This window comes from Bidens hawaiensis, unplaced genomic scaffold (genome assembly GCF_021521415.1).
Source record: "Bidens hawaiensis isolate Kalapana, Puna unplaced genomic scaffold, B.hawaiensis_p1.1 tig00015291_1, whole genome shotgun sequence".
Taxonomy (NCBI): domain Eukaryota; kingdom Viridiplantae; phylum Streptophyta; class Magnoliopsida; order Asterales; family Asteraceae; genus Bidens; species Bidens hawaiensis.
Window position 1 is genome coordinate 184,838 of NW_027492362.1, and position 25,705 is coordinate 210,542.

The 25,705-nt window shown below is 34.8% G+C and overlaps 1 protein-coding gene and 2 pseudogenes across 1 annotated transcript; all 3 read right to left on the bottom strand.

Moving 5' to 3' along the window:
- Nucleotides 1-2,974: 2,974 nt before the first annotated feature.
- On the bottom strand, nt 2,975-3,674 carry LOC143548858 (uncharacterized; annotated as a pseudogene).
- A 2,210-nt stretch (nt 3,675-5,884) lies between these two features.
- On the bottom strand, nt 5,885-8,276 carry LOC143548859 (protein SHORT-ROOT pseudogene; annotated as a pseudogene).
- A 9,700-nt stretch (nt 8,277-17,976) lies between these two features.
- LOC143548860 (cyclin-D5-1-like) lies at nt 17,977-20,148 on the bottom strand. The gene is made up of 5 exons (XM_077039918.1): nt 19,712-20,148; nt 19,547-19,633; nt 18,834-19,128; nt 18,627-18,760; nt 17,977-18,530 (listed from the first exon to the last, which is right to left on the bottom strand). The coding sequence occupies exons 1-5, from the start codon at nt 19,955-19,957 to the stop codon at nt 18,372-18,374; spliced, it is 921 nt and encodes a 306-aa protein (XP_076896033.1). The 5' UTR covers nt 19,958-20,148; the 3' UTR covers nt 17,977-18,371.
- Between the last annotated feature and the right edge of the window lie 5,557 nt (nt 20,149-25,705).

The following is a 25,705-nucleotide window of genomic DNA, read 5'->3' on the forward strand; positions in this document are numbered from 1 at the left end:
GAGGTGAAGGATGCACTTAGGAGGATGGGAAGGTCTAAGGCGGTTGGCCCAGACAACATACCCATCGAGGTGTGGAAGTGTCTGGGGGAGGAAGGAGTCATGTGGTTAACTACTCTGTTCAATAGTATTCTCAAATCAGGTAAGATGCCAGACCAGTGGAGGAGCAGCGTTGTAGTTCCTATCTATAAGAACAAAGGAGACGTCCAATGTTGTGGTAACTACCGAGGAATCAAACTACTAAGTCATACTATGAAGCTATGGGAAAGAGTGATTGAGGTTAGACTTAGACGAGAAACTCAGGTTACGGTCAACCAATTTGGCTTCATGCCGGGGCGTTCCACCACAGAGGCAATACACCTTATAAGAAGATTAATGGAAAAGTATAGGGAGAAGAAGCGTGATCTACATATGGTGTTTATTGACCTAGAAAAGGCCTACGACAGTGTGCCACGACAGGTGCTCTGGGAGTGCTTGGAGGGTAGAAGAGTGCCCAGGAAATACATAGAGATAATTATGGATATGTATACCAGGAGTGAAACAAGTGTCTGTGCGCCAGTGGGGGATACTGATTTCTTTCCTGTAGAGGTAGGTCTTCACCAGGGGTCAGCGTTGAGCCCGTTTCTTTTTGCAGTAGTCTTGGATGAGTTGTCAAAGTCGATTCAGGGGACTCTCCCGTGGTGCATGATGTTCGCAGACGATATTGTGTTACTTGCTGAGAAAAAACAAGATCTAAACATGAGGTTTGAGGAGTGGCGAACAACCTTAGAGACAAAAGGTTTAAAGATTAGCCGATCTAAGACGGAGTACCTCCACTGTGATTTTGGTGGGATAAACGACAATGAAGACGCACAGATCACAATTGAAGGGCAGGTGGTCCCGCAGGTAACGAAGTTCAAGTATTTAGGATCATTTGTACAGAGCGATGGGGAATTAGACAGTGATGTGATCCACCGAGTTCAGGTAAGATGGTGTAGATGGAAAGCAGCCACATGTATATTGTGCGACAAGAGTTTCCCGACTAAACTAAAGGGAAAATTCTATAGGGTGGCAGTTAGACCTGCAATGCTATATAGAATAGATTGTTGGGCCATCAAGAAGGCACAAGTGCGGAAGATGGAGGTAGCAGAAATGAGAATGCTACGTTGGATGTGTGGGCACACAAGGCTAGACCGAATAAGAAACGGTGTGTTTCGCGAGAGATTATGGGTGGCGAACATAGCAGACAAGATAAGAGAGTGGAGATTGAGATGGTTTGGACATGTAAAGAGAAGACAGACGACGAATCCTGTTAGATCCGTAGAAAACATTACTATAGAGGGGAGGAGGGGTAGAGGACGACCGAAATTGACTTGGGATGAGAGGATTAGGCATGATTTGATAGACCTAAACCTCTCCGAGGACATGGTTGAGGATAGGAATTCGTGGAGAAGTAGAATTAAAGTTAAGGATTTTTAGAGAGAATTGAATACCTTAGGGCTTAGACTTAACTTATTTAGATCACATACCATAATGGTATTTCCCTTACATATATTATTATTATTATAATTATTATAATTATTATTAGCTTTTATATAGCTGTTAAACTGTGATCTTATTATTAATATTATTATAATTAGTAGTAGTTTTTATATAACTGTTAAACTTTGATTTCCTTTATTTTGCTTCATTCATATGTACTTAGAGCCGAGGGTTTCTCTGGAAGCCACCTCTCTATTCCTTTGGATAGAGGTACGGTGTGCCTACATCCCACCCTCCCCAGACCCTACTTATAGATTTGCTGTCGGTGGGATTTTACTGGGCATGATTGATTGATTGATATGTCACGTGTCGCATAATGCCGCATGGTGGAAAGTTACCACTACACATGGTCTCATAATCCATTCCCATTGCTTCTAGAAGTAAAGCCATGACTGTCAACGCAGTTGCAGAAGAAGCTGAAACATCAGCAGGAAAGAAGAGGCTGCATAAGCTGATGCAAAATTAGCCCAAGTATTTGCAATGTAGCCACCGTGACAATGAAATCTCTACATTTATTCATCGAGTACAAACTTCAATTCATTAGTTACAAGGATACAAAGCACAAAAAACTTGACCCTTTTAATAACCAGCAGGAAGAAAAGTTGATTGGTTAAAATGTGATATTTAACATCTAGCAAACAAAAAGCAATGCAAGAACGAACATCAATCGTAATGGCAATCTTTAAATCAATTTCAATTGCGATTCCTTAAAACTAACTGATTATAATATTGGTGTACCAGTAACAACATGAAGATTAAAACTCGATGCAAACATGCCCTAGCATATCTTGCTTCCTTTCATTTGCGCAAAAAGATTGATTTTTAACTTATAAGATCAACACGTATCAGTGGAGTTTTGATAATAACGGTGACCCAAGTATTTAAAATTCTATACAATCAATAATCACACAAGTGATGTTGTATTGTTGTGCCATGTTATAAACTTATTTAAAAGAAGAGCACCACCGACGACACAACATATCTACAAGTTTGCATGTTGTGCAACGGAAAAGAGCAAAGCATACATGCTGTTGCAGAAATAGAAGCAAAAGCTGAAAGCCTGAAAGGGCTCTTTTAGTCATGTAAATGACCCGAACAAGGCATGTTCATGTATATTCATTTAACTTTAACTTAACAAATGATTGAAAACGAACATCTAAACGAAAGGAGATTTGTTGTTTGTGTTCGCTTGAACAAAATGAATAAACATGGTTGAGCTAACACATAATTAAGCGAACTCCAATCAAAAGTAAATACAAACAACTATACTGTAATGAGTGATTTCATTTTTAAAAATAAAACTGGACTAAATGGTTATGAACCTAAACGCATATTACATAAATATATGCACGAACGTAAACTAATAAAGGTAGACAAAAAACATAAACGAACGAGACAATTCTTCATATTCATTCGTCTAACAAAATGAACAAAAAATGCTATCTAGATGTGTTTTTTTATATCAGAACAACCGAAGCTCGAAATCTCTACAGCATTTCATCAGTTACAAGCATACAAAAACAAATACCGATCAGTAAAAACGCAATGCTTCTGGCAATCTAAAACCAATTTCAATTATAATTCCAAAACTTATTAATTATAACATTGGCGTACCCGTACCCGTACCAGTACAACGATGATTCATTCCATAGAAACCGTAGCCCCTAACTCCTTAAGCTTGGCAACAATCGCTTCGGCCTCGTCTTTCGTGATCCCCTTCTTCACGACAACCGGGGCCTTGTCCACCAAATCCTTAGCTTCCTTCAACCCTAAACTCGTAAACGCTCTAACTTCCTTAATAATCTTAATCTTCGCCGGCGCGTCAAACTTCTCTAATTTAACATCAAATATCACCTTCTCCTCCGCCTTCGTTTCCGCAGCCGCAGCTCCAGTGCCGCCGCCGCCGCCAAGTGATGGGCCGAGGCCGGTGACTGATGGGCCGTAGTTGTTGAAGCCCATTTTGTAACGTAAGAGGATTGCGTAGTCGTTTCTCTCGAGCTTTGTGAGGCTCAGAATCTCGTCGGCGATCCGTTCGAGTTTTGCCGGGTGGGTTTCGGTGGCCGTGCAGAAATGGGATTGGAAATGGGAGAGTGATCGGAGAATTGGTAGGGTTTTGGAGGTGAGTCTTGCCATGGTTTTGGGTGGGTGATTTAGGGTTTTGGATCTGATTATCTGAAGAAGATGATGGTGGTGGTTTATGGTGTTGGTGCTTAAGCTGACCTTGTGTTTTGTTTAATACCAGTTTTACACCCTGTTGTTTGACTTAAGGTGCTAATTTAGGTGTAAATTTTATATCAAATTCATTTAACTAGAAGTCTAAATTATATCTGACATATACATGATAACACATACATGAAATATGTATATTTGTACATAACATGAAAACATATTGTGTATATGTTACATAAACACAACCATAAACCTATTATAATACCAAGTATACATGATAAGAATTGTTTTAATACATAATGAAACAAAAGTTAGTGGCTAGTACCGCTACAACTGGAGAATCGGAGATGTGGCCGTGAAGAGGAAGACCGGAGGATCAGAGGCCGGAGGGAGACTACTAGAGATATGATGTGTGTCACTATTGTTTGTGGAGTCTGGATGGTGGATGCTTCTTGAGTCCGGATCAATATATTATTTAAGGATAGTATTTAGGTATATAATATAACATATTGCATTTTTTTTAATATATTTTTAGTTATAAAAGAAATCTAATCAGGTACTAACAGGTTAACGGGTGTTTTACCTGTTTAGACTCGAATATTAGCAAGTCGATTCATGTCTACCTGTGTAGTACACGAAACATATTAAGACCAAACCAATACATGTTAAATTCGTATAGGTTCGTGTCGTGTATTCGTGCACGTGTCTAAATTGTCAACTCTAGTCTAGATAAGGTCCTTAAAACATGGAGTTTGAGACCCGCAAGAAAGTTTATTAGGGTGTAATGAGTTGAACGGCTCGAATAACTAAAACATGAATGGAGTTGAGTTTAACGAGCACAAGTTTAAGTTGGGGTTAATTTAATAAACGAGTCAACCCAGGGTTGAAACTTACTCAAGAGCAAACTCGAGCTCTTGTAAGTTAAGCTAGGGCGGATTAAATCTTCAACGATTAGCCTCGATAACACTCCTAGCGTTATCAAGGAGCATTATGAGCTAGTAAATATTCGGATTTTGATGTAAGTAAATTTGTTAGAAAATTAAAATTGTCTGAATGTAAAGTTCATCTTACAAGACTCATGACTAAATCCGGTCACTTAGTAAACTTCTCGACAAATATATATAGAATGTATAATGTTCATTTATACTTTGAACCAAATGCATTCGCTTACTTGCATCCAATTTGCTAACAAAAAATCCATTTTGGGTATCCTCATTATATTTGATATGCGTAATTTCCCCAAATCAACTATTAGACCGTGTTCATTTAGTATTCAAACAATTCTCAACCGAATGTTAGTGTTATCAGGCCACCTCCCTCCAACAACAAACCACTATCGCTGCAATGGGCATATGCTCTCCATAAACCCCTACACAAATCACAACCCCTGCAAGTGGGTTTAATTTGCTTCAGTTCTCATTTTGTTTAAAAAACAAACACAACTGCATTTTAGTAAAGTTTTGTTTATTTGGTAAATGGTGAGTTGGTGGCGAATCTTCGGTTTAGGGGCAAATTCAAACTTAAATGTTCTTTCATGATTCAACGAATCAAGCTGACTACTTGCTAAACAAATATAGGTTCCCATATATCAAATATGTATGCATTATTTTGAAAAGTGGTGGAATTGGTGTTTTTGTTCTTGAGGTGACTTTCGGACAAGGAGACACATAAGATGGCTTTAATGATAACCTCAACGTTAGTGGAAGGGGTACACTATCTTTCTTATTATTCCGAGTAAATTAAATAAATACTTCGTATTTTTGTCGAACAGAAAAACTAGTTATTTTCATAAATTAATAGATTATAATGTACGTTAATGTTAAGACTTAAATATGTTACTTATGTAAAATAACATGGCTCAATTCTCAAACACTTAGTGTGAGACTGTGAGTATATCTACAATAGTGTTTTGGTTGTGTAAAGTTGATTTATTAATTCAATAACTAATTTTGCTTAGTCTATACTCTATAGAGCCCACTTACAACGGAATCTTCAAAAGGAGGCCTATGGGCCATGGCCGACCTTACTTTTCAGACTTGACACATAAAGATAATCTGAATGGCCCATGACTCCTTTTAAAGTTCATTCTATTTATTGGTTGACACAATTAATTTATAAAAATAGCTATGTAGAAACAGCGATAAGAATAACATGATTCATGTAATAAAAAAGTTTGCCATAAATTTTTGTTAACTAAATAAAAATAAAAATAAAAATTCTAAACAAGGTTAAATCAACATTTATCAAACCCTTTAACCTCATCATCCCATGCACGTGCTACCAACTCATACAGGTTTCCATGCACTAGCCCACACCACCGGCGTCTCCTTCCGCATCAAGAATATTCCGGCACCCATTTCCGACGGCGACATCGACCACCCTTCCTTATACCTCCTCAGCAGCGCCCTCACATCATCACAACCTTCTTCGCTAAGCGAAACACACTCAAACCCGCTTGAACGAAGCCTACTCCACCACCTCACCGCCGTCTCCCGCCTCTCTACCGAATATTCGGGCCGCCTTGCAACAAGGTCCATCACGGCCCGACCCGCCTCCCGCTCCAACATCAACCTCTCGTTACTCGTTTTAGAAAAACTATCGTTCAAAGCCTCGAAGTAAACTCGAAACCATCTTAAACATTCTTGAAACCCTCTCAAAAATTCGATTCCATTAGGTCCGACATCCAAGTCGGCTTCTTCTTCGACAATCGTTAAAATTTTAGGGTTTGTTCTACGAAACATTGAAATTAAATGATTCCTACGGTCGGTACTAACTGACCGTAATGTACCATTCAAGTTTATTGCTAAACACTCATCAGACTGAATGTCCAATTTTCCTAAATCCAAATACGTTAGATCGCCCGTATGGTGTACTACATTGAACTTAAACGGTACACCCATTAACCTTGCAAATTTCCCCATACGACTCCCGATTTCTTGCATTAACGATTCCATTCCTTTGTAGCTGTCATCAGACTTACCGGTGAGGATAACAGTGAGACGAAGATGAGGTGTTTCGTCTGTACGGGTAGCAATGGCTTCGAGCAATGTCGGCCATTGCGTGCAGTACGTGTTGCTGATATCAACTATGTGTAGTTTCGTTTCACCTTCAAAGGCTTCCATGATGGCGGCATTACACGCCACGTGCCCGAATGTCGTCCAAGGGCTGACCTCTTGAAACTTGAGGACCAAGTTTCTAGTTGTTTCAAAGCTGCATTTTCTCTCAGAGACTGATGATAGAGTCCGGTAGCTTGAGTCGCCAGAGTTCGTCATGCGACAGTGAAACGCTTGGAGAAAATAGTACGAAAGCTTCTCGTCGATGTCACCGTAAGGCGAACTAAGCTCGTTGAGCATCCACATTAGTTGCTGAAGGTGGGAACTGTTACTATCCGCGGTGGCACGTGCCGCTTCTAATAACAGCTCATGTGCCCAACCAGTTGATGAGAGAGAACTAGAGAACTCCATAGCGATATCTTGTGGTACATAGTTAATATTATTATTGGATTCAGAACAAGAAAAGCCATGCGATTTAGACGCCGGGGTGGAAAACTGTTGGTGTAAATGTGGTGGTTGTAATTGGTTAGGATCAGAGTAGTAGTGTTGGATTGATGAAGAAGAAGAGAGGTCATCTTCTTCCATGAAGAAGCATTCTTGTGGTGGTGGTTGTTGTTGTTGGTGGTGGTGGTCAGTGGAGGATCTAGAGCTGCCGGAGCTAGTGATGGTGGAGGTGAATGATTGATGATGGTATGGAAGGGTGAACATGGTATCCATAGTGTTACTTACAAGGTAAGATGTGTTGTGTTGTCATATATACGAGGTACTGTGTATGTTTTTGTAGGTGGGATGAGATTGGTTTGCCTGTATTTAACTCAACAATATCTGAAAGGGTGTTTATGTTTTTTGGGTAATTAATCAGAGCAAGTGGAACTTTGAAGGGGGTGTTTGTGCTTTTGGGGTAAACGTGGGGGAAAACCGGTAAAGAGAAAGTTTATGATAGTTTTGGTCATATATAAAATTAGGATTAAATCTTACTGCATCTTGAAAAGTATATAATTTATCATAAGTTATATTTAGGATTATTATTATTATTAAGTATCGCGGGAGAAAAAGCTGTAAGAGTGACACATCTTTTAACGACCATGCCTTGCCTACTCAAATACTTGTTTTGCTTTTTGATTTTCCCACGCGACCAATCTTCATGCTTCTTCTTTTCCTCCCAAATTCCCATAATTAAATGATTCTTTGTTCAACAAAATTCCTTTTGAAAATATTCACTCTTTAGTCTTTAGCCGGATTTGGGCCTTAAAATGTAGTAACATATGAATTAAATTAATAGGCTAACTTATTTACCTAAGCGTGTCTGATAGGTTCGATAAGAGATGAACCAATCTCCTTAGATATTACACTTTGGACAGGTTAGACTCCAAGAATAATCAGATTAAAGACAATATGTGAGACCATTTTCTTCATATTTTTCATTAAACTTCAATGCAAATACATGGAATATAAATATGCAAACTTAGGAGTAAACCACTAACAGTCACTAGCCTTATTTTAAGGAAACTAGTATGCCACTAAACAACTAATGCATAATTAAACTAATAATTAGTTGTTTAGTGGCATACTAGTTACCATTTTCTTCATATTTTTCATTAAACTTCAATGCAAATACATGGAATATAAATATGCAAACTTAGGAGTAAACCACTAACAGTCACTAGCCTTATTTTAAGGAAACTAGTATGCCACTAAACAACTAATGCATAATTAAACTAATAATTAACGGGCTTTCTGGTATGGGCTTGTTGTCTAGCCCATCTGGTTCAGAATGCTGGTAGCATCAACTATCAACTGCCCTACTCTTAACAAACAGCTCGTCCTCAAGTTGCGATTTCTCCAAGGCGGTCATCATTTAAATCTCCCACCGGTATTCGGCGCAGTCTCGACAATGCGACACAGTGGCCGCTCGTTGGTTCTTCGCGCAACATTTGGAGAAGTCGAAACGAAACGCCATGGAACTGATTAATTAATAAAACTAACGAAAAACTGAAATTAATTAAGTGGTAAACAAGAATATAAAAAGACGATCACCCCTAAGTTTCAGCTTTAGAAGCTAGAAGTATAACCAAGATTGATAACCACATTTGTTCCAAGAATTCAAAGGACAAACCAGACACGAATTCAGGCCGTGTTGACCTAAAGGTTTGAACAACCAGTTACTCAGTTAAAACACAAGCTGGATGATTACCTATTTACCTCATAATCGAAATCCAACAGATTGAATTAAAAAAAATCTAACTCTAGCACTCTTCAAAACTCAAAACAATGCATAAAATATTTATAACCAAAACAAAGTCAAGAATTACAAACGAGATACGTTCAACTAAAGGTTAAAACTCGGTTAAATACACTTATCTAAACCCCAAACCTAGGTTTGATTACTAGAAAATTAGCCAAACATAATAACAAAGAAACTAGATACTGTCACTATCGTATTCTTCATAAGAAAAATACGAACTAAAAATCCACCACTTATTTTCTACAACGGAAATCAAGAAACATCAACAGAAACATTCCTGGTTTCGTCCAAGCCACGAGAATTGTTTCCTTTCTTTTTCCTCTACTGTGGTAAGGGTGAGCAGAATTCAGGTATACCCACTTTTACCCATATGACCAGACAAGAAAAACGTGATCTCTACCCGACACTCCATTATCAGGTCGGTCCCGGGATAATTGCACTGCAAACCGAAAAGAACCGAACCCAACAACATCCAAAACAGAATTAGCTAAATGAAGTTTGAACCTAGGAGTCTCATATTAATTATGCTATTAAACACCAATCATGATACTTAAATCAAGAACTAATAAGCTAAATAAGTACGATAGCCAAAGGCAAAAGAAAGGTCAAATGCTTAAAAAGTTGAAGTCCTAATACATTTTGATATGTACTAGTTTGCTTCATTAAATAATGCAAGTTTCACACAGGCATATCATCGAACACTTGGCGTGAATATATTAAATACACTATGAGGTTGCCAAATTTGCTTCAATTGAACATCATAATCATAATTTATACAAGAATCATCAATAAAATCTAACTTTGCAAGTTTTCTGGACAAAAAGTGTTTCAATTTTGCACAAAATAAATCAAGTATCTAGGTCACATGATCATAATATCCAATATTGAAGAGTTGTACTTCAAATTAACGAAAGATGGTACGAATTGAGCTTATCACTTACCTTTTGGAGCCTGCAATTGAATTATTGGCCAACCAACTGATCGATTTGGGTCTTCACGTCAAACCCGGGTCCTAAAAACCCACATTACCTGACACCCGATTAGTTACCTAACATTACTACATTTTGCTTTATCAAGGCCCACATCACATTCTTGATTTATGGAAGCCCACTTGATTTACTAACTTCATGGTCCACCTGAGTTTTTCTTCTCTTCTTACTGTATTATTTAACTCCATTTTAAATACACTTCCATCACATGTACGCATGTTACTTTTAACCGAAACCCGACTTGAGAAAACTCAAACCACAAAAAACACTAACTTGAGCCCGAAACGTAGTAATCGGGGGTTGATTCATGAGTTTGAATTTTGGGTTTCTAGGGTTGATTCGTGGGTTTGATTTTTAGGTTTCAGGTCAACCCAAAAAACCCAAATAAACATTTTGTTTTTAAAACCTATTATAATTATTAGGTATGGGCTAAGGCTATCAGTATCGACACTTTGCATTCTAGGCATACATCGTATATAGTAAAACCTTATGCATGCCACCAGTTATGGTTGATTGATTCTTCATTGTTTATATATCTATTCAAGTCATGGTTATCTGTTACCTATCCAACTGTAAGTGAACACGCAATCACGATAGTGTCCCAACATGTTCAATCGAACTCGAGGCAGCGCCCTAATTCTCACAGTAATTCTTATTCTAGATAAGTGTTTCGTCGGCTTTGCAACTAAAATTTTGATTTTCTAGCTTTAAAAATCCAGTCGGTTTGGTTTAACAAAAAGATGAAATTCTCATTATCATCTATTTAGTATAATAGGCTTTGCGATTCAAAAGAGGATAGCGCCACAACTTGTTGCTCGCTTACCCATTATCCAGATGTAGCTCGGTTTGTGTTTATATAATAAAAACTTCAATAAAAAAAAATCTATTTGCTTCAAATTACCAACCAAGTCTTCTAGTTGCAGCTAGTAGGGCTGTGCAAAGCAAGAAACCCGACCCGACCCGTGAGAGGACCGGACCGACCCGAAGACCGACATATAAGGATTTTAGAGACCGAAGTATGACCGACATGGATAATCGGGTATCGGTTCTTACCATCTACGGTCTCTCGGTTCTTTGCAATCAAGACCGACCCGTTTCTTGGCTTCACTACGCGCTGTTGATTATGGTGTTACTGAAGCAAATAAGATCTGGATACATGTCAATTACAAGCTCCAGATGATTATGCATACAAACATCTGTTATCAGGTAATTTTTTTTTATTTTATCTTCATGCTTGACCATTATTTTTTGCAAAATTTGAAGTGTGTGGTTAATTTGGTGCATGATTGTTCCTTAAAACTTGATTAGTACAATGTGATTTCACAATTTTGGTGCTTAATTGATCGTCATAGGCTTGATTTATTGTTCGATTTAGTACGCCCGCCAACTGTTTGATGAAATGTCTTAATGAACTTCTAATGGATATCAATGAACTAATGAAACTAATTCACCAATGAAACTTTAAAAATCATTAAAACTGAACTTAAAGAAACAAGAAAACAATCCAACTAATGCAATAAAAAGTAAGCAATCAAAGGTGTTATTTAAGACATCCGCAGCCGCCGATTAATTGATCTCTGGATTACCCGGGCGAAGTGGACATATTTTATGATGTCTTATCAACATAGCTATTCCGTTCTTCTTCGCATCTGCCCTGAAAACTGAAGAACAATGCTTGCATCTTGCTTTAGGCGTTCCGTCCTCATCAAATAACTTCTCAAAGTCGGTCCAAACATTATAACTTGATCTTTTTCTAGCATTCATTGGATCCATCTACGTAACATCAACAAGAAAAACAAACAAGAGATTTACTTAAAACAAACAACAGTTTAGAATTTAATATAACATACCTTTATTATCTCTCCAAATCCTTAATTCTCTGCAAATATGTGGTTGTAGAATACTAGAATGAATTATGCAAATAGCAATTTATGCAGGAGGAGAGTCAGATTTTTTTTAGGGTTAGTTATGTTACCACCCATATATTAACAATATTTAGTTACTTGTTTTAAAAATATATTAAAATTAATGTGTGATTTTTGTTTTTTTTTTTTGGGTTTTCCAAAATTATCATTACCTATATATATTTTCGTTTTTTTTTAATATTTGAATTTTAAACCGAGTGGTGAGATAGATAATATATCGAAAGTGGAAATAAAAATGCAGCTTATAAGTTGGACTGGAAGTTCTCACACAAATTAATCTGGTGCTAAAAAAGTATTTACCTACACACTTGAAAAGTAAAAAATGATCAAAGTTCGATGGTGATAAACAAATATTGTTTTCTTAAACAAAGATAACATTTTGACAATAAAAGTGAATTGATTCATGAGATTAATTTATTTAAGTTCAAATGTATCTAAGCCATGAAGTCATCTCATAGTGCTGCACTTTACCCCTGTGACATGTTTTTCAATTGATGTAGCAAGTTTGCCAATTGCTGATCTGCAACTTTGGCTACTACTATCAAAATAGTAAATTACTAGAAACCATTGGAGCATCAAACTGAAATAATAGGACTTCAATCCCCAAATTACCCCTGGTAATTCATAACCTGATGGCTGCAAATTTAATTAAATATAGTCATATTCGAATGCAAATTTAACCAACTCTAATGTTTTATAGTCAAATTCACCAAAACCATAAGTAATAAAAGAACAACAGTACTATCCATTGAAATCCAAATAAACAAACAATCAAACCAAAATAATAAAAATGGCCTTTATGTTTTCAATATTCATCCCCTTCCACCGATTAGTCGACCTCGGGATTCGTGTGACTTGGTTCCGATTTCTCACAAATTTCTACAAAAAAATATACATATAATAATCAATAAATAAAACAACATAAACGAAGTAATGGAATACAAAAGGGCGTGCATAATGTATGTAACCTTACCTTTTCCGATATCGTCAAAGTCTGTTGGGATTTCCGTATCATTTATCTTCTTACTTGACACACCAATCCAATCCTCTGTGCATATTAATGCCTCGACAAGCGAAGGGGCCAAAGAACTTCTATATGGTTCCACAACTCTTCCGCCCGTACTAAAAGCAGACTCCGAAGTAACACTAGAAACCGGGATAGCTAGTATATCTACAAAAGTTATAATGGATGATACATTAATTTAATTGGCAAAAAATAAATATTAGTAACCTCGTAAACTTACCTTTCGCCATTTTCGCTACAATAGGATATTTTGAAGAAGAAGCTTTCCACCATTGTAGAATATCAAATCCCTCATAATCTGGCTCCTCTATGTCATCAAGGTACTTATGCAGTTCTGTTTTAGTTTCATACGAGGTAGAACCGCCAGCCGATTTAAACTGAGCAAAAAAACTACTCGATCCATGTGATGAACCTGAAACGTTACTTGCCCTTTGTGAAACCTGACTCGAACTTGGCCTTTCACAATTTAACTCATAGTGCTTAAACAATATCTCCAGTTCTTCTGTTACTAATTTCACTAATTTCTCGATCCTTTTTTTAAGTTGATCAGCCGTCTCATCCTTCCTATTTTCAGCCGTAAATACTTCCTTAATGCCAAATGATATAACACGCAATTTCAACCGAGGATCTAATATAGCGGCAAAGTAGAGGATGTAGTTAAAACCTCGGTTACTAGTTCCCCAATATTTGTCAAACTTATCTTGCATCCTTTCCGCCATAAGTTTACTCTCAAGGTCTGTATCTTTCATTTTTCTTATATGCCTGTAAATATCCATCATTTCACTATAAAACATGTTAACAGTCACATGTTTAGTAGCAGAAGCGTTAGTGGTTTTGAGCTTAAACAATTCTAATAAATCTCTTATCTTTCTTACATAACTCCAATCTATGGTTTTAGGAACGCCATCAACAAAATGATTCCTAAAATTTGGGTGTGCAAAATCAAACGCTTGAAACGTCTTCTCAAACTTTTCTGCTCTGTCAAGCATCTCATATGTAGAGTTCCATCTAGTAGGCATGTCCAAACATAACAATGCCTTACTTTCAATCCTTTCCGCTTTAACACACTTTTTAAACGCGTCTAATCTTCGCGGGGAATGTCGGATATATCGAATTGCGTTTCTTATCCGCTCAATCGGGAGCGCCGCGTCACGTAACCCGTCTTTCACAATCAAGTTGATGATGTGTGCCATACATCTAACTTGTATATATCTCCCGTCGCCTAATAAATTGTCTAATCTACCCTTCACAAAGTCTATTGCAATATTGTTTGCCGAAGCATTATCCGCTGTAATGGTTAAGACGTGTTCAATTCCCCATTCTTTTAGACACTGAATTAGAGCCCGACCGATATCTTCTCCTTTGTGGCTTGTGATATCCTTAAAGTTTATAATCCTCTTATGCAGCACCCAGTTGTCATCGATAAAGTGAGCTGTTAGACTCATATAGCTGATATTTTGTATCGATGTCCATGTATCAGTGGTCACACTCTTGTTACTTTTTGCAAAAAAAGACTTCAACTTCGCCTTTTCCTCTAAATATCTGTCCCCGGCATTCCTCCCTACGGTGGTCCTGCTAGGTACCTTATAATTCGGGTTAAATGTTTGAATAAACCTTCTAAACCCCACACGCTCCATAAATGAAAATGGAAGTTCATCTAGTATGATCATCTCGGTTAGAGCTCTGTCAGAAGCTTCAGGATCGAATTTCCATGATTTGACCTCACAGGTACCACCCTCAAGATCATCGTTCTTTTTGAGAAATATGTTGCTTTGATTTTTCATGTAATCGGGGTGTTGTTCGCATCTAAGGACATGTCGGCGCAACGCTGATGTGCCGTTTAACCTTGGGTGTGCTGCCAATTCAGTTGAGCAATGCTTGCATCTTGCTTTTTGTTTCTCGTCCTCGTCCTCAAACTTCTCAAAATCAACCCAAACACTAGGCTTTTTTGAAGCTCCAGTCTTTTTAGAAACTCCTGTCTTTCTAGAAGCTCCCGTCTTTTTTGAAGCTCCCGTGTTGTTGGAACTTGTCGGTTTTACTTTTCTTTATTGTAGTTTCAATTTCAACAACAGGCGGGGACTTCCTCTTATCTCTTCCGTGAGATTCGTCACTTGATAAATTCTCAACTTTCGTTGACTCCATCTACGTTTAATTAACAAAAAACTATAGTATGTAAACATATGAATAATATCAAACAAATAAATATACCAGATCGTGCAACATATAAATATGTATATATGGATTAATTAGGTAAACCGGTGAAGCAATAGTAGTATAATATAATTATACTTTATTGTATATCTTATAAAAATATAGTGATTGCATTAATATATATGATTATTACATAAACTTACTGTCAATTTTGTATATGTAGGTAAAGCATTTATTGGAGTATTTACCAATTGATCATAGCAACCAGCAAGTATTGTCGTTCATTAAAAAAGATCACAACAGGTATTGAAAGCAACCATTGTATTACAAAAATATGTGATTTGATCAATCAGAAAGTAATAATTGATTGATGATAACAGTTAAATGCAAACCTTGTGATTTGGTGAAGCAAAGATATCCACAGAAGCAATACTAGCAGCTTTATTTTGATAGAATGGAGAGCCTTTGATGATGATCGATAGATGCAATACAGTTGAGTTTGATAGAAGGTAAAATAGGTTTTGTAATTTTGTATACAGCAGCTTATTATTTAGGGTTATGGCCCACGATGCATTTTTTTAAGAAAAGTAAAATCGGTCCTCGGGTTTTTTTAGGTCTTCATGGGCAAAAGGACCCCGGTTTGAGGCTATTTCAAAGATCGATTTTTGGAGTCTTTAATTAGGGTCGGGTCGGGATCGGGTTATTTCGGGCCGGTTCTTCGGGTTTTTTCGGATCGGACCTAATTATGCACACCCCTAGCAGCTAGTATAACAAAGTGAACATATCGTATTTCCGTTGGTGTAGACCGTAGCTAATCTTGTGTGCAAATCAATGATTCGAGTGTCTTCAATGTTAGAGAGGTTCTATATTATATCACCCAACCACATGTACTAAATGTGAACTCATGCAACAGTTGTTATTGGTTCCAAAACATGCCTAGAAAGTTGAGAAAGATATTACACTTAATTTGCTTTCCTGTACCTTAACATCAAATGTAACATCTCATTTTTTCTTTTTCCATGTTCCATCACTTATTAAATAAATAAATAAATACTTCAACTCTACTATTATAATAATATTATTAACCTTATCTTCGCATTCTTTCTCAAAATACTTTGAATCACTATCCCCTAAATCAACATAATCATGTTATTTCGGAATCGAAAACTAGTGACATATACAACAAGAAATTCATATTAACTAATTATTCGGCATTCATTTATTAAACTTTGTGTTCATAAATTCATCTATTTTTTTTCTTATCCTCATCCGAAAAGGCACAAATTATGCTATAACTAAATATATGGCCAATCATCACCAAACAAAACAAGCTAATTACCCGATTTTATCCCATGTTATACCTAATTTAGGAGACTTTTACTCCCATCGCGGATGCCGTCTCATCTTTTCTTCATATAAATTGTGTTTATTATTGCTTTATCTATTTAAAAATCGTAATTTTTCAAACACTACAAGGTAAAAACGTTTAAAACTTCAACACTGGTCTACTTATAAGTTTACAAATTACAATTACCCTCATCTTATTTCTTGATGCATATAAGGCTGATGGGTATGGTTTATTGATCATCACTAGTGGTGCTGAGGTGGCGCCAGTGGTAGTGGTGTCATGAGAACACCAGGTTCCCTACCCCTAGACCACTAGTGGGGTTGAAAGGTAAAAGAAAAGCTAAGGTGGTGTTGTTAGTGATCCAGAATGATGAAAAATGACCCTTAACACATAGCCTAAGCATCCACACATCTAGCATTTCCTTAACTTGTAATTAACTAATCATCACAACTTTAAAGAGCATGAGCACATCTAAGTATTGTTTCCTAAAACTCATTTTTATTGATTTTGATCACTTGATATTAACACAAGATAAAAAGAGAAAGAAACCTTTGTTGTGAAAGGATAACCATGAATATGCCCAAAACTGATGTTGAGTCCTGGGATGGAACCAAAACTGACACTTCAAGATTGGACGTAACTTGTAACTTACTATATATATAAGAAGCAAGGTGCAACAATTATTAATATTATTGTTTAGCCCTGTTATCAATTCTTTGTTACATCAAATAATAAGGACCCACCCAACAATTGCATCAAACAGTAAGAAGGAAGAGGGGTATTCCACTTACCATAAAGAGAGGCAGGCACTCAAGCAAATCACAAACAGATCAAAACCCATTTTACCTTTCATGCTTCATTATTCTTTTCTTTCTTGGCCACCCAACAAATGCATCTAATCATATCAAATCAAATAATGACTCTCCATTTCCCCAAACCCCCCCACCCCTCATGCCTTTCACCCTTTTCAAAGTCAGCATTCCTATAGTGTAAAACTAACATTTATCTAATCTAAGTTATTCACTGTTTTATTAAAATGGTCGTGTTAAAGAGACATCACTGTGAAATCTATATACCAAAATGCATGCATGTCAATTGTCATATCATGAGTCATATGATGTCAATACCAAATTTATACAACAGAGACTGTCGCATCATATGGGCCATATGACAATGCGACAATGGTCGTACTAGTCATATACCTTTATCACTAGTCATTTGTGTGTCAGTCAACACATCATACGAGCCTTTCAATCTTTTCAAAGTCTGCATCCCTATAACTCAAATATGTATATCAGCATGCATGTCATATCATACGCGCCATACGATATAAAATTAAGTTTGCAAACTAGAGACAGGCACATCACACAGGTCGTAGGATGAGATGATCATGCAAACCTTATGATTTGGCAAACGCCAACTCATACAGCCTATGACTGTTTTCGCACATCATAAGTCGCATGACACGTTAGTGGTGTGTGGATAGTGTGGAAGCTACTAAGAATATCAAATTAAGTGATATTATAACTAAAGAAAATAAAAAAGGAGATAAAAAAACGTCAAAGGTTGCTTCACAATGACATATACTTATAAAACAGTACAAACTTTATCCAGAGCTAAAGCTTAAAAGGGTATTGAAAAAGACAATTGAATTAAACAGAAAGTAAACAAAAAACTCCACATTTCAACAATCAGACATTTCACTGTATGTTAAAACTTCACCATCCTCTAGACTCCAGTAATGTACCCCACACCCTGATCACTAGTTTCCACTAGTAACACTTTCTCATTGTCATTCAATATTCAAATCCCCTTATGGTAGATCATACCATATGTTGGTAGATTAATATTTCCCAAAACTCAAATCTTATTATTCGGTCGAGAACACCCGATCAAACCAATCAACGAATTCATGTATTATCTAAACAAAACGTTACTACAATCGCCTATTATTGTTCAAAACCGTTGTACGTAAGCTTCCTCTTTATACCAATGTTGGAAGAACTGCTTCTTTGATTACTCAACATATTTAAAGAATTTGATTCAGGGGTGGTATTCTTTTTATTCACAAGCTCCTTCATAAGATTGTAGCAATGGTATATACATTCCTGCTTGTAAAAGATAAACGAAACCGTCAAATTAAAGGTGGATTTATGTTGGATGATTGAGGTTAAAAAAATTTTTAAAAAAATAAAAACACTTGCTTTTTCAAGAGAGTAAAGTGATAACACAACAGCAATCTTGCACTCCAATGTATTTTTTGTTAACTGATCATCACAAGCTAACAAGACTGCTGCTAATGCAACAACAGATGGCCTGTGGTCCATCAAATTAACCTCTGTATAAACAAAAAACAACTAAAGCTTAAAGGGTATTTCAAATTAAGCTTAAAGATTCAAACTTTAACATACCTTTGGAGAAATCAAGAACAAATCCACTAGCTTTGGATACAAGTGACTCATTACAGTCACATTCATCACAAATCTTGGAGAAAAAGTGGTGAAGGTAAGCAAATGGAGTGATGCCACACATTTTCCATTCTAATGTTGTCAAAACCATCAATTCCATTCTTTGAATCCCACTGCTATCAAAGCTGTACCCTTGTGGTTTATAGTGAGACAATAATGGTACCTTTTGTTCCTCCATTTTTGCAGCCAAAGATAAACATGCAATGCCCAACAATTCAAAAGCCCATTCTTTCCCACTCTATAAACACAATCAAATCACAATATCTTTGTTAACCATCATTAATCCCAAAAATTAAACTACTTTTCAAGAAAACAGACCATCAAAAAATAATAATAATAATAATAATAATAATAATAATAACCTTTTGGAACAAATTGATGTCTACATTTAAAAAAATATATATTATTGAATACCAAATAAACACAATCAATTCATAATATGTTTGTTAATCATCATTAATCTCAAAAAGTTTTCTGCTTTTCAAGAAAAAAAAACCATCTTGAATTTTTAAATTTCCAAAAATAAAAAAAAATAACTTTTTAAAAGAAATTGAAGTCTACATCACAAACAACATAATTAGTTAATTCCCATATAAATCTTTAACAAATCTAGGTTAAAAAAAATTAACTTAATCACACAAATACACAACACTTACATCGATAATTCGCTTGGAATTGAACCGATCAAAGTATGTCAAAGAAAGATAAGCAGTACGATAATGAAGCCCCAAACTTTCTCTAGTCTGCATCAAATAAAAACAATAATAATAACAAAAACAACAAAATCAACATAAAAAAACAAAGGATTAATCATTTCATACACTAAATATCCAATTAACAGCATCTAATCTTGCACATTTGAGCCGGTTTTTAGCAGTCTCATCATCACAAACACAAGATTGACAACCGTTCGATCTGGGTTCAGTTTGGATCAACAATTGGATGTAGTGATCGTCTTCTGATCTGGGTTTGAAACCAGTGTGGGTGATTTTGACTTGGGTTAAAGATGAATCGTCTTCTTCGCATAGAAGACTTGGTAGAGAAAATGTGGTGTCTGAGTCGTCCATTGTTGATGTAGAATCTGTTGGATTGGATTGGATTGGATTTGATGATGAAATCTAGAGAAAGAAAAGGCGCGAAATGAAGGGAGCTGGTGAAGAGCAGTGGTTTCTGTGCCGCCAATTTTTGGCAATGGGATGATATATTAATATTAATATTAATATTATTATAGCAAAGAGATGTGGACTCGTGGGAAGTTTATTTTTTCTTCGGGGTTTTGGTTTTTTATGTTTTTTAATTAAATGTGAAACTTGATTATGTTGTTATTTTCTTGAGGGTTAATTGTTTGTGGTGTATTTTGTTTAGTGTGTAAGTTTTTTTTATCTTTTAAATATCAATAAAGCTATCATGTTTGATTTTTTTTATAAGACTGTAATAAAGTTAGTGTTTAAAAGTGATTTATAACATAGATGAAAATGAGATATGACATATGCTAAGAAGATGGAAACAACCACAAATGCTATCTTAAATAAAGTTGGTGTATAAAGTGATCTAAACATTACAATGTTTGTGTATTTTGAGATATCTACACTTTTTTTAATATGCAGAAAAAATTCATTGCTAATTAAATATTTTTTTTAAAATACACGCAAATTAAATGTTACATTTATTTGAAAGAAAGGGAGGATAACAACTTTAACTTTTCTGTTATCTTAAGATTTTCTTTTCTACCTCAACTAATACAAGAAGTCAACAACTCCAATCTTCCATTAGGTGCTGTTAAAAAATGTTCCATTAGGTTATTAACTAGTAGAAAGATTTATTGATTATGAATAGATAATCAAATATTATATTTATTTTAAAATATTTGTGGGAGATTCCTAAACAATGTATAGTTAATAATACTCATGGGCTCATGGCATTTATTTATACACTGTGGCATTGTGTATATCGTTCTAAGCATTCCCATGTTTTCTCTCCTATATACTTACAAATATTTTCAGAAAATACTAAAATATTTCAGAAAATACTAAAATATTATATAGTATGAATGGTAAAACTTTAAATTTAACTGAATATAAATATAAACATTTGATTGAGAATCACTTGTTTGTTTTCCCCCAAATGTTATGAGATTTAGTATGGATTGTTAAACTTTTAATCATGAAAACCAATATTTAATAGAAAAATAAAAAATATATATAAATGTTGTCATTTTTATTCCTCTCATCTTTCTTTCTTTCTTCTCTTCTAAAAATTTTTATCGAATCATCGGTTAACCAATATAATACAGATCAAAACATAAAAAATCATATCAGTAATATGCCTATGTATGCAATGTAAGAAACTTACACACATAATAACATTTTGAAAAATAGAGACCTGAACTAATGTAATGTCTTTGTATACTAAAATATTAAATAAAAAAAAATATTATATCTTATCATGCCCTTGTTTGATTATTTTTTTTTTAAATACACATGCATACACATCTACATAGCTAGTAAAAACGAGTAGTGGCACTCGGTTGTTGCGGGGAGTGGCGGTGGGCAAGAACAACAATTGCCTACTGTGGTGGCTATGTAGCATTATAGGAATGTTGAAACCTTAGTGCACATAACTGACGATAGCAACATTGCTGTGCATGATGTGGCTAAAAAAACGTTGGTGGCGATATAATATTAACAATAACAAATATATAGATATGGTCATATGGTGTGGTATCGAGAACCTTAAGATCTTTGTGGTTCTTCATTGAACGCCTTTGTTAATTTATATATGCGACCAAAGTTTGATATTGATGCTTGTAAGTTATTCTATTTGCTGATGTACCTTATGAATTAAACAAATTACGTATAAGTCAAGTATTTAAGTTTTATGATTCTTATAGATATTTGCATTCTTATTGGACCATTCTCTATACGTATGAAGCATATAGAAGAGACAAGTTTAAAAAATAAAATCTCAAATAAACTAACAAAACCATATAAATATAAACGAACCCCAACGTAATATGTATTTTGTGATGGACGTATGTGATGTTTGATGTTGGTTAAGAAACTTAAAAGTAGTTTAGACTTTTTCTTAACATGATAAGTTGATTTTTTACTAACGAAACACACTATGTTTTTGCATAACACCTGATTTTATAAGAGTACGTACGTGTTAAAACATGGACAACAAAAACGATCTAGTAAAATTGAGGAAATGATGCTACATTAATAAAAAGTTATTTGTTTGTATAAAAAGAAACATGAAAAGAAAGGGTGACGAAAGAATGTATTTGTCATAGGATTAAAGACATGACATAATAATGTTCAGTCGCAAACATCCAACACATTTATATCTAATGTCAGGCCCTAGTGTTCTCATATCTACTATATTTTTTCTTTTCATTTTTCGAATTCATTATGTCGTTTTTTTATATATAACACATAAAACGTTATATATGAAATGCTAACAATTACATTGTTCATAACAATTCATAACTGTTCAATTCCTTATATTATGTAGACGAGGTGATATTTTTTTTATATCTATATATAGTTTTTTATTATTTGTTTTCTTGTTTTCATCATACAATAATATTCATTTTACTAGTAAAATTCATTTAATCTTGTGCTTTCAAAATTTGAATTCCCTACCATATTTCCAGGGAAAATTGTATATTAATAATCCCAACTATCAACTATTGGCCAATAATAATCTCAACTAACAATGTGACCGGTAATAATCCCAACTATCAGTTTTGTTACCAATAACAATCCCGGTTAAATAAAACAGTTAACTCCGTTAATTATTGATAACATGACGCGTGACGTGGCATGTGACTGTTAAACAATGTGGTTATTGTTCAAACTGGGTTGAGCTTCTGGAGGGTTAATAAATATAAATACAAATTACCGGGTTAATTTTCTTTGAAATGATTGAAAGATACAGAACGATTAGAAGAGCTGGCTGTAGAAATGAACTAGGTAAATTTTCTTTGAGAGGATATCATAATTTGATCTGTATATTTATTTTTAAAATAAAATGAAAAAGTACACCTCACCCGCCAAGTAATCACCACGTCACGCGCCATGTCATCAATAATTAAAGGAGTTAACTGTTTTATTTAACTGGGATTGTTATTGGTAACAAAACTGATAGTTGAGATTATTATCGGTCACATTGTTAATTGGGATTATTTTTGACCAATAGTTGATAGTTGGGATTATTAATATCCAATTTTCCTATTTAAAGGGATAAATATAATACCAGAAGACTTTGGCACGTGCATTATTTGTTTTAATGTGATATTATTGTTAAACCAAAATATAAGGCACACATCAATTTATACAAAGGCTTTATACTTTTGGACTCTTTCTAGCAAGTTACACCATGTCATGTTATTGTTGTTAACCATAACCGCGACCCGTTCCTTAGACCAGCCGACCCCTTAAGCATTTTTTATATTCTCTCTCTCACTTGACACATCTAAGCTAATGAGTATGACCTAACTCTCCCTAAGAGATGATTCTCTCAAAAGCTACTGATGGATAGTCATTTTTTTAAAATGTTTGTAAAAGTAGTGTTATATTGTAAACATCGTCGATTTGCTAGGAAAGCATTACTAGTGCTAATCCCTCCGTAGTCGCTGGTAATTTTTTTATTAAATTTTTGAACAAATCGCTGCACATTTTTTAAGGGCGTATTAATGTGGGCCCAAAGTTCCTCAGTAATACATTGTTCATTTACATTCATTTGTTTAATAAATGAACAAACACAAATAAAATACTGTTTGTTTTGTTAAATGAATGAGCATGGACACATATTGTGTTCGTTCATTTGTGTCTGTAAACGCTCGGTAATGTGTTCATCGATGTTCATTTGTATAAGTTCGTTAGTTAAAGGTTTGTTTTATATTTCTATGATATTTTATTTGTAGTGATCAACCTAACATTTAAATTTTATAACTTAATTGTTTATGTTTAGTTCGTTTTGTTTATAAAGTATTGTTTTAACTTTTAACTAACAAAAAATCTAACTTGTGTTTCATTGACATTATCATAATAAAACCGCCAATTAAGGGATGATTATACGTATATTATTATTATTATTATCTTAATTAAGTGCTTAACTTTATATTTAATTAAGGTGATTATGTCTAATGTTTTGTATTAAGAATATTATTTTTTTCTTAAATAGTACATATTCGTGAACCGTTCATGAACATGTTCAATTCCTTAATAAACAAACATGAACAAGATTTTCCATTCGATTAGCGTTCATAAGCCATTCGTGAACAAGTTTAATGCTAAACGAACTAACATAAACAAGGCTTCATTCGGTTCGTTTACAGCCCTACGTATGAGTGTTATAGTTAAGTGTCGTGATAGTTGATTAAAGTGAGAACAATGCTTAATATGAAAAGACAACGCCGCCATTAAAATTGTATGAAAATGTATAATTCTCATAAATTTACGCTAAAGTACTTTAATATTCTCATACCTGTCACTGAATCCTGTAAGTGTGTAACACCCCCATTGAAGTAACTATCTGCATAAGACCCGTGAACCTGTTTTATAACTTTTAAGTACAGTTTTATGTTTTATATATTTAATACCTGGACGTGGGCACTCACAAGTGAAGGGTAGTCGGGGTACATACAAAATTGTTAACTCAGTGAGTGATAGCTCATTAATACCCTGAAAGAAACATTTGTAGTATTTTAATTTAATCAATAGAGTAAAATAATAAAAAATGAAAATGAGTACTATATTTTATGAATCACGTGACCAAGATATAAATGATTATTATGATTACTTGGGAGCGTTTTCACGTGTTAATATGGGGCACACTGCTACACCACCTTACGCTCCTTGTTTATTTTTTTACGTTCAATTTTGTTCCATTTTAATAATTATGTTTCAACTGATGGCTAATCTAAAGTACACTTTGTTTTTATTATTTAGAAAATATAAGTATTTTGCTTGGCAATAAAACAAATCACTTTTTATATTAATTATTATCAGTTTAACGTACTATCACTTTTAAACTAATTCTTTCTGTATCTTGTAAAACCACTTTTTCATATTATTGGCATGTCTTAGTTCATATTTATTACCATTTAATGTTTTTTTAGGTTAATTGTTCGTGTTTCTTAGTTTTTCATTTCTAAATTTTGGTAAACCTTTTTTTTATACATAAAGAAATCCACAATCAACTCAAAATGAGGGTAAGAAGTTTACGTATTTTATGATAGATATATCATATATGGACTCAGTTAGCCACTACAAATCATATGTTTTTCAGTGAGGGAAGTATCCGTATAAATTCCCCTAGGAGAAGAGAAGGAAGTTGGTAATACTCTATCGAAAAACATGGCACGAGTAATGAATTTACCGACACGTTCCCCGTAGAAGTTGCGTAATGATTATTGATCGATGGATTGACGTCGGGACCTAATGACGCTTGCCATTGAAGTTTCGTCGAAGGATCAACATCGAGACTTTTTATCAAGAGATCACCACCGTGATTTAACCAACATAATACATATGGAAACACCACTGGTAATTCACCTTTTAGTGTCTCGTAACCGACTAAAACATCAGATTAAAAGCATCAAACACAAATATATCATGTTATTCTTGTAGTCATCATTATCAAACTCTCAAACATCTATCTCAAATTCTTTTCTTTAGGGACTATTGTGTGCACCCATAATAGTGCCAATGTACCTATTGTGCATGCTGTTGCACTCTTGCTCCATGTGTCATAGGTATTCTCTCTAAAGCAAAGATCCTAAAAATACAATCGTGCACATATACAGTCGA

Coding starts and splice junctions, on each gene's coding strand:
- LOC143548860 (XM_077039918.1), bottom strand. CDS start 19,957: ATGGACGACTCAGACACCACATTTTCTCTACCAAGTCTTCTATGCGAA. Junction 19,129..19,546: donor ATTCCAAGCGAATTATCGAT/GTAAGTGTTGTG, acceptor TTGTGTTTATAG/AGTGGGAAAGAATGGGCTTT. Junction 18,761..18,833: donor TGTTCTTGATTTCTCCAAAG/GTATGTTAAAGT, acceptor TTGTTTATACAG/AGGTTAATTTGATGGACCAC.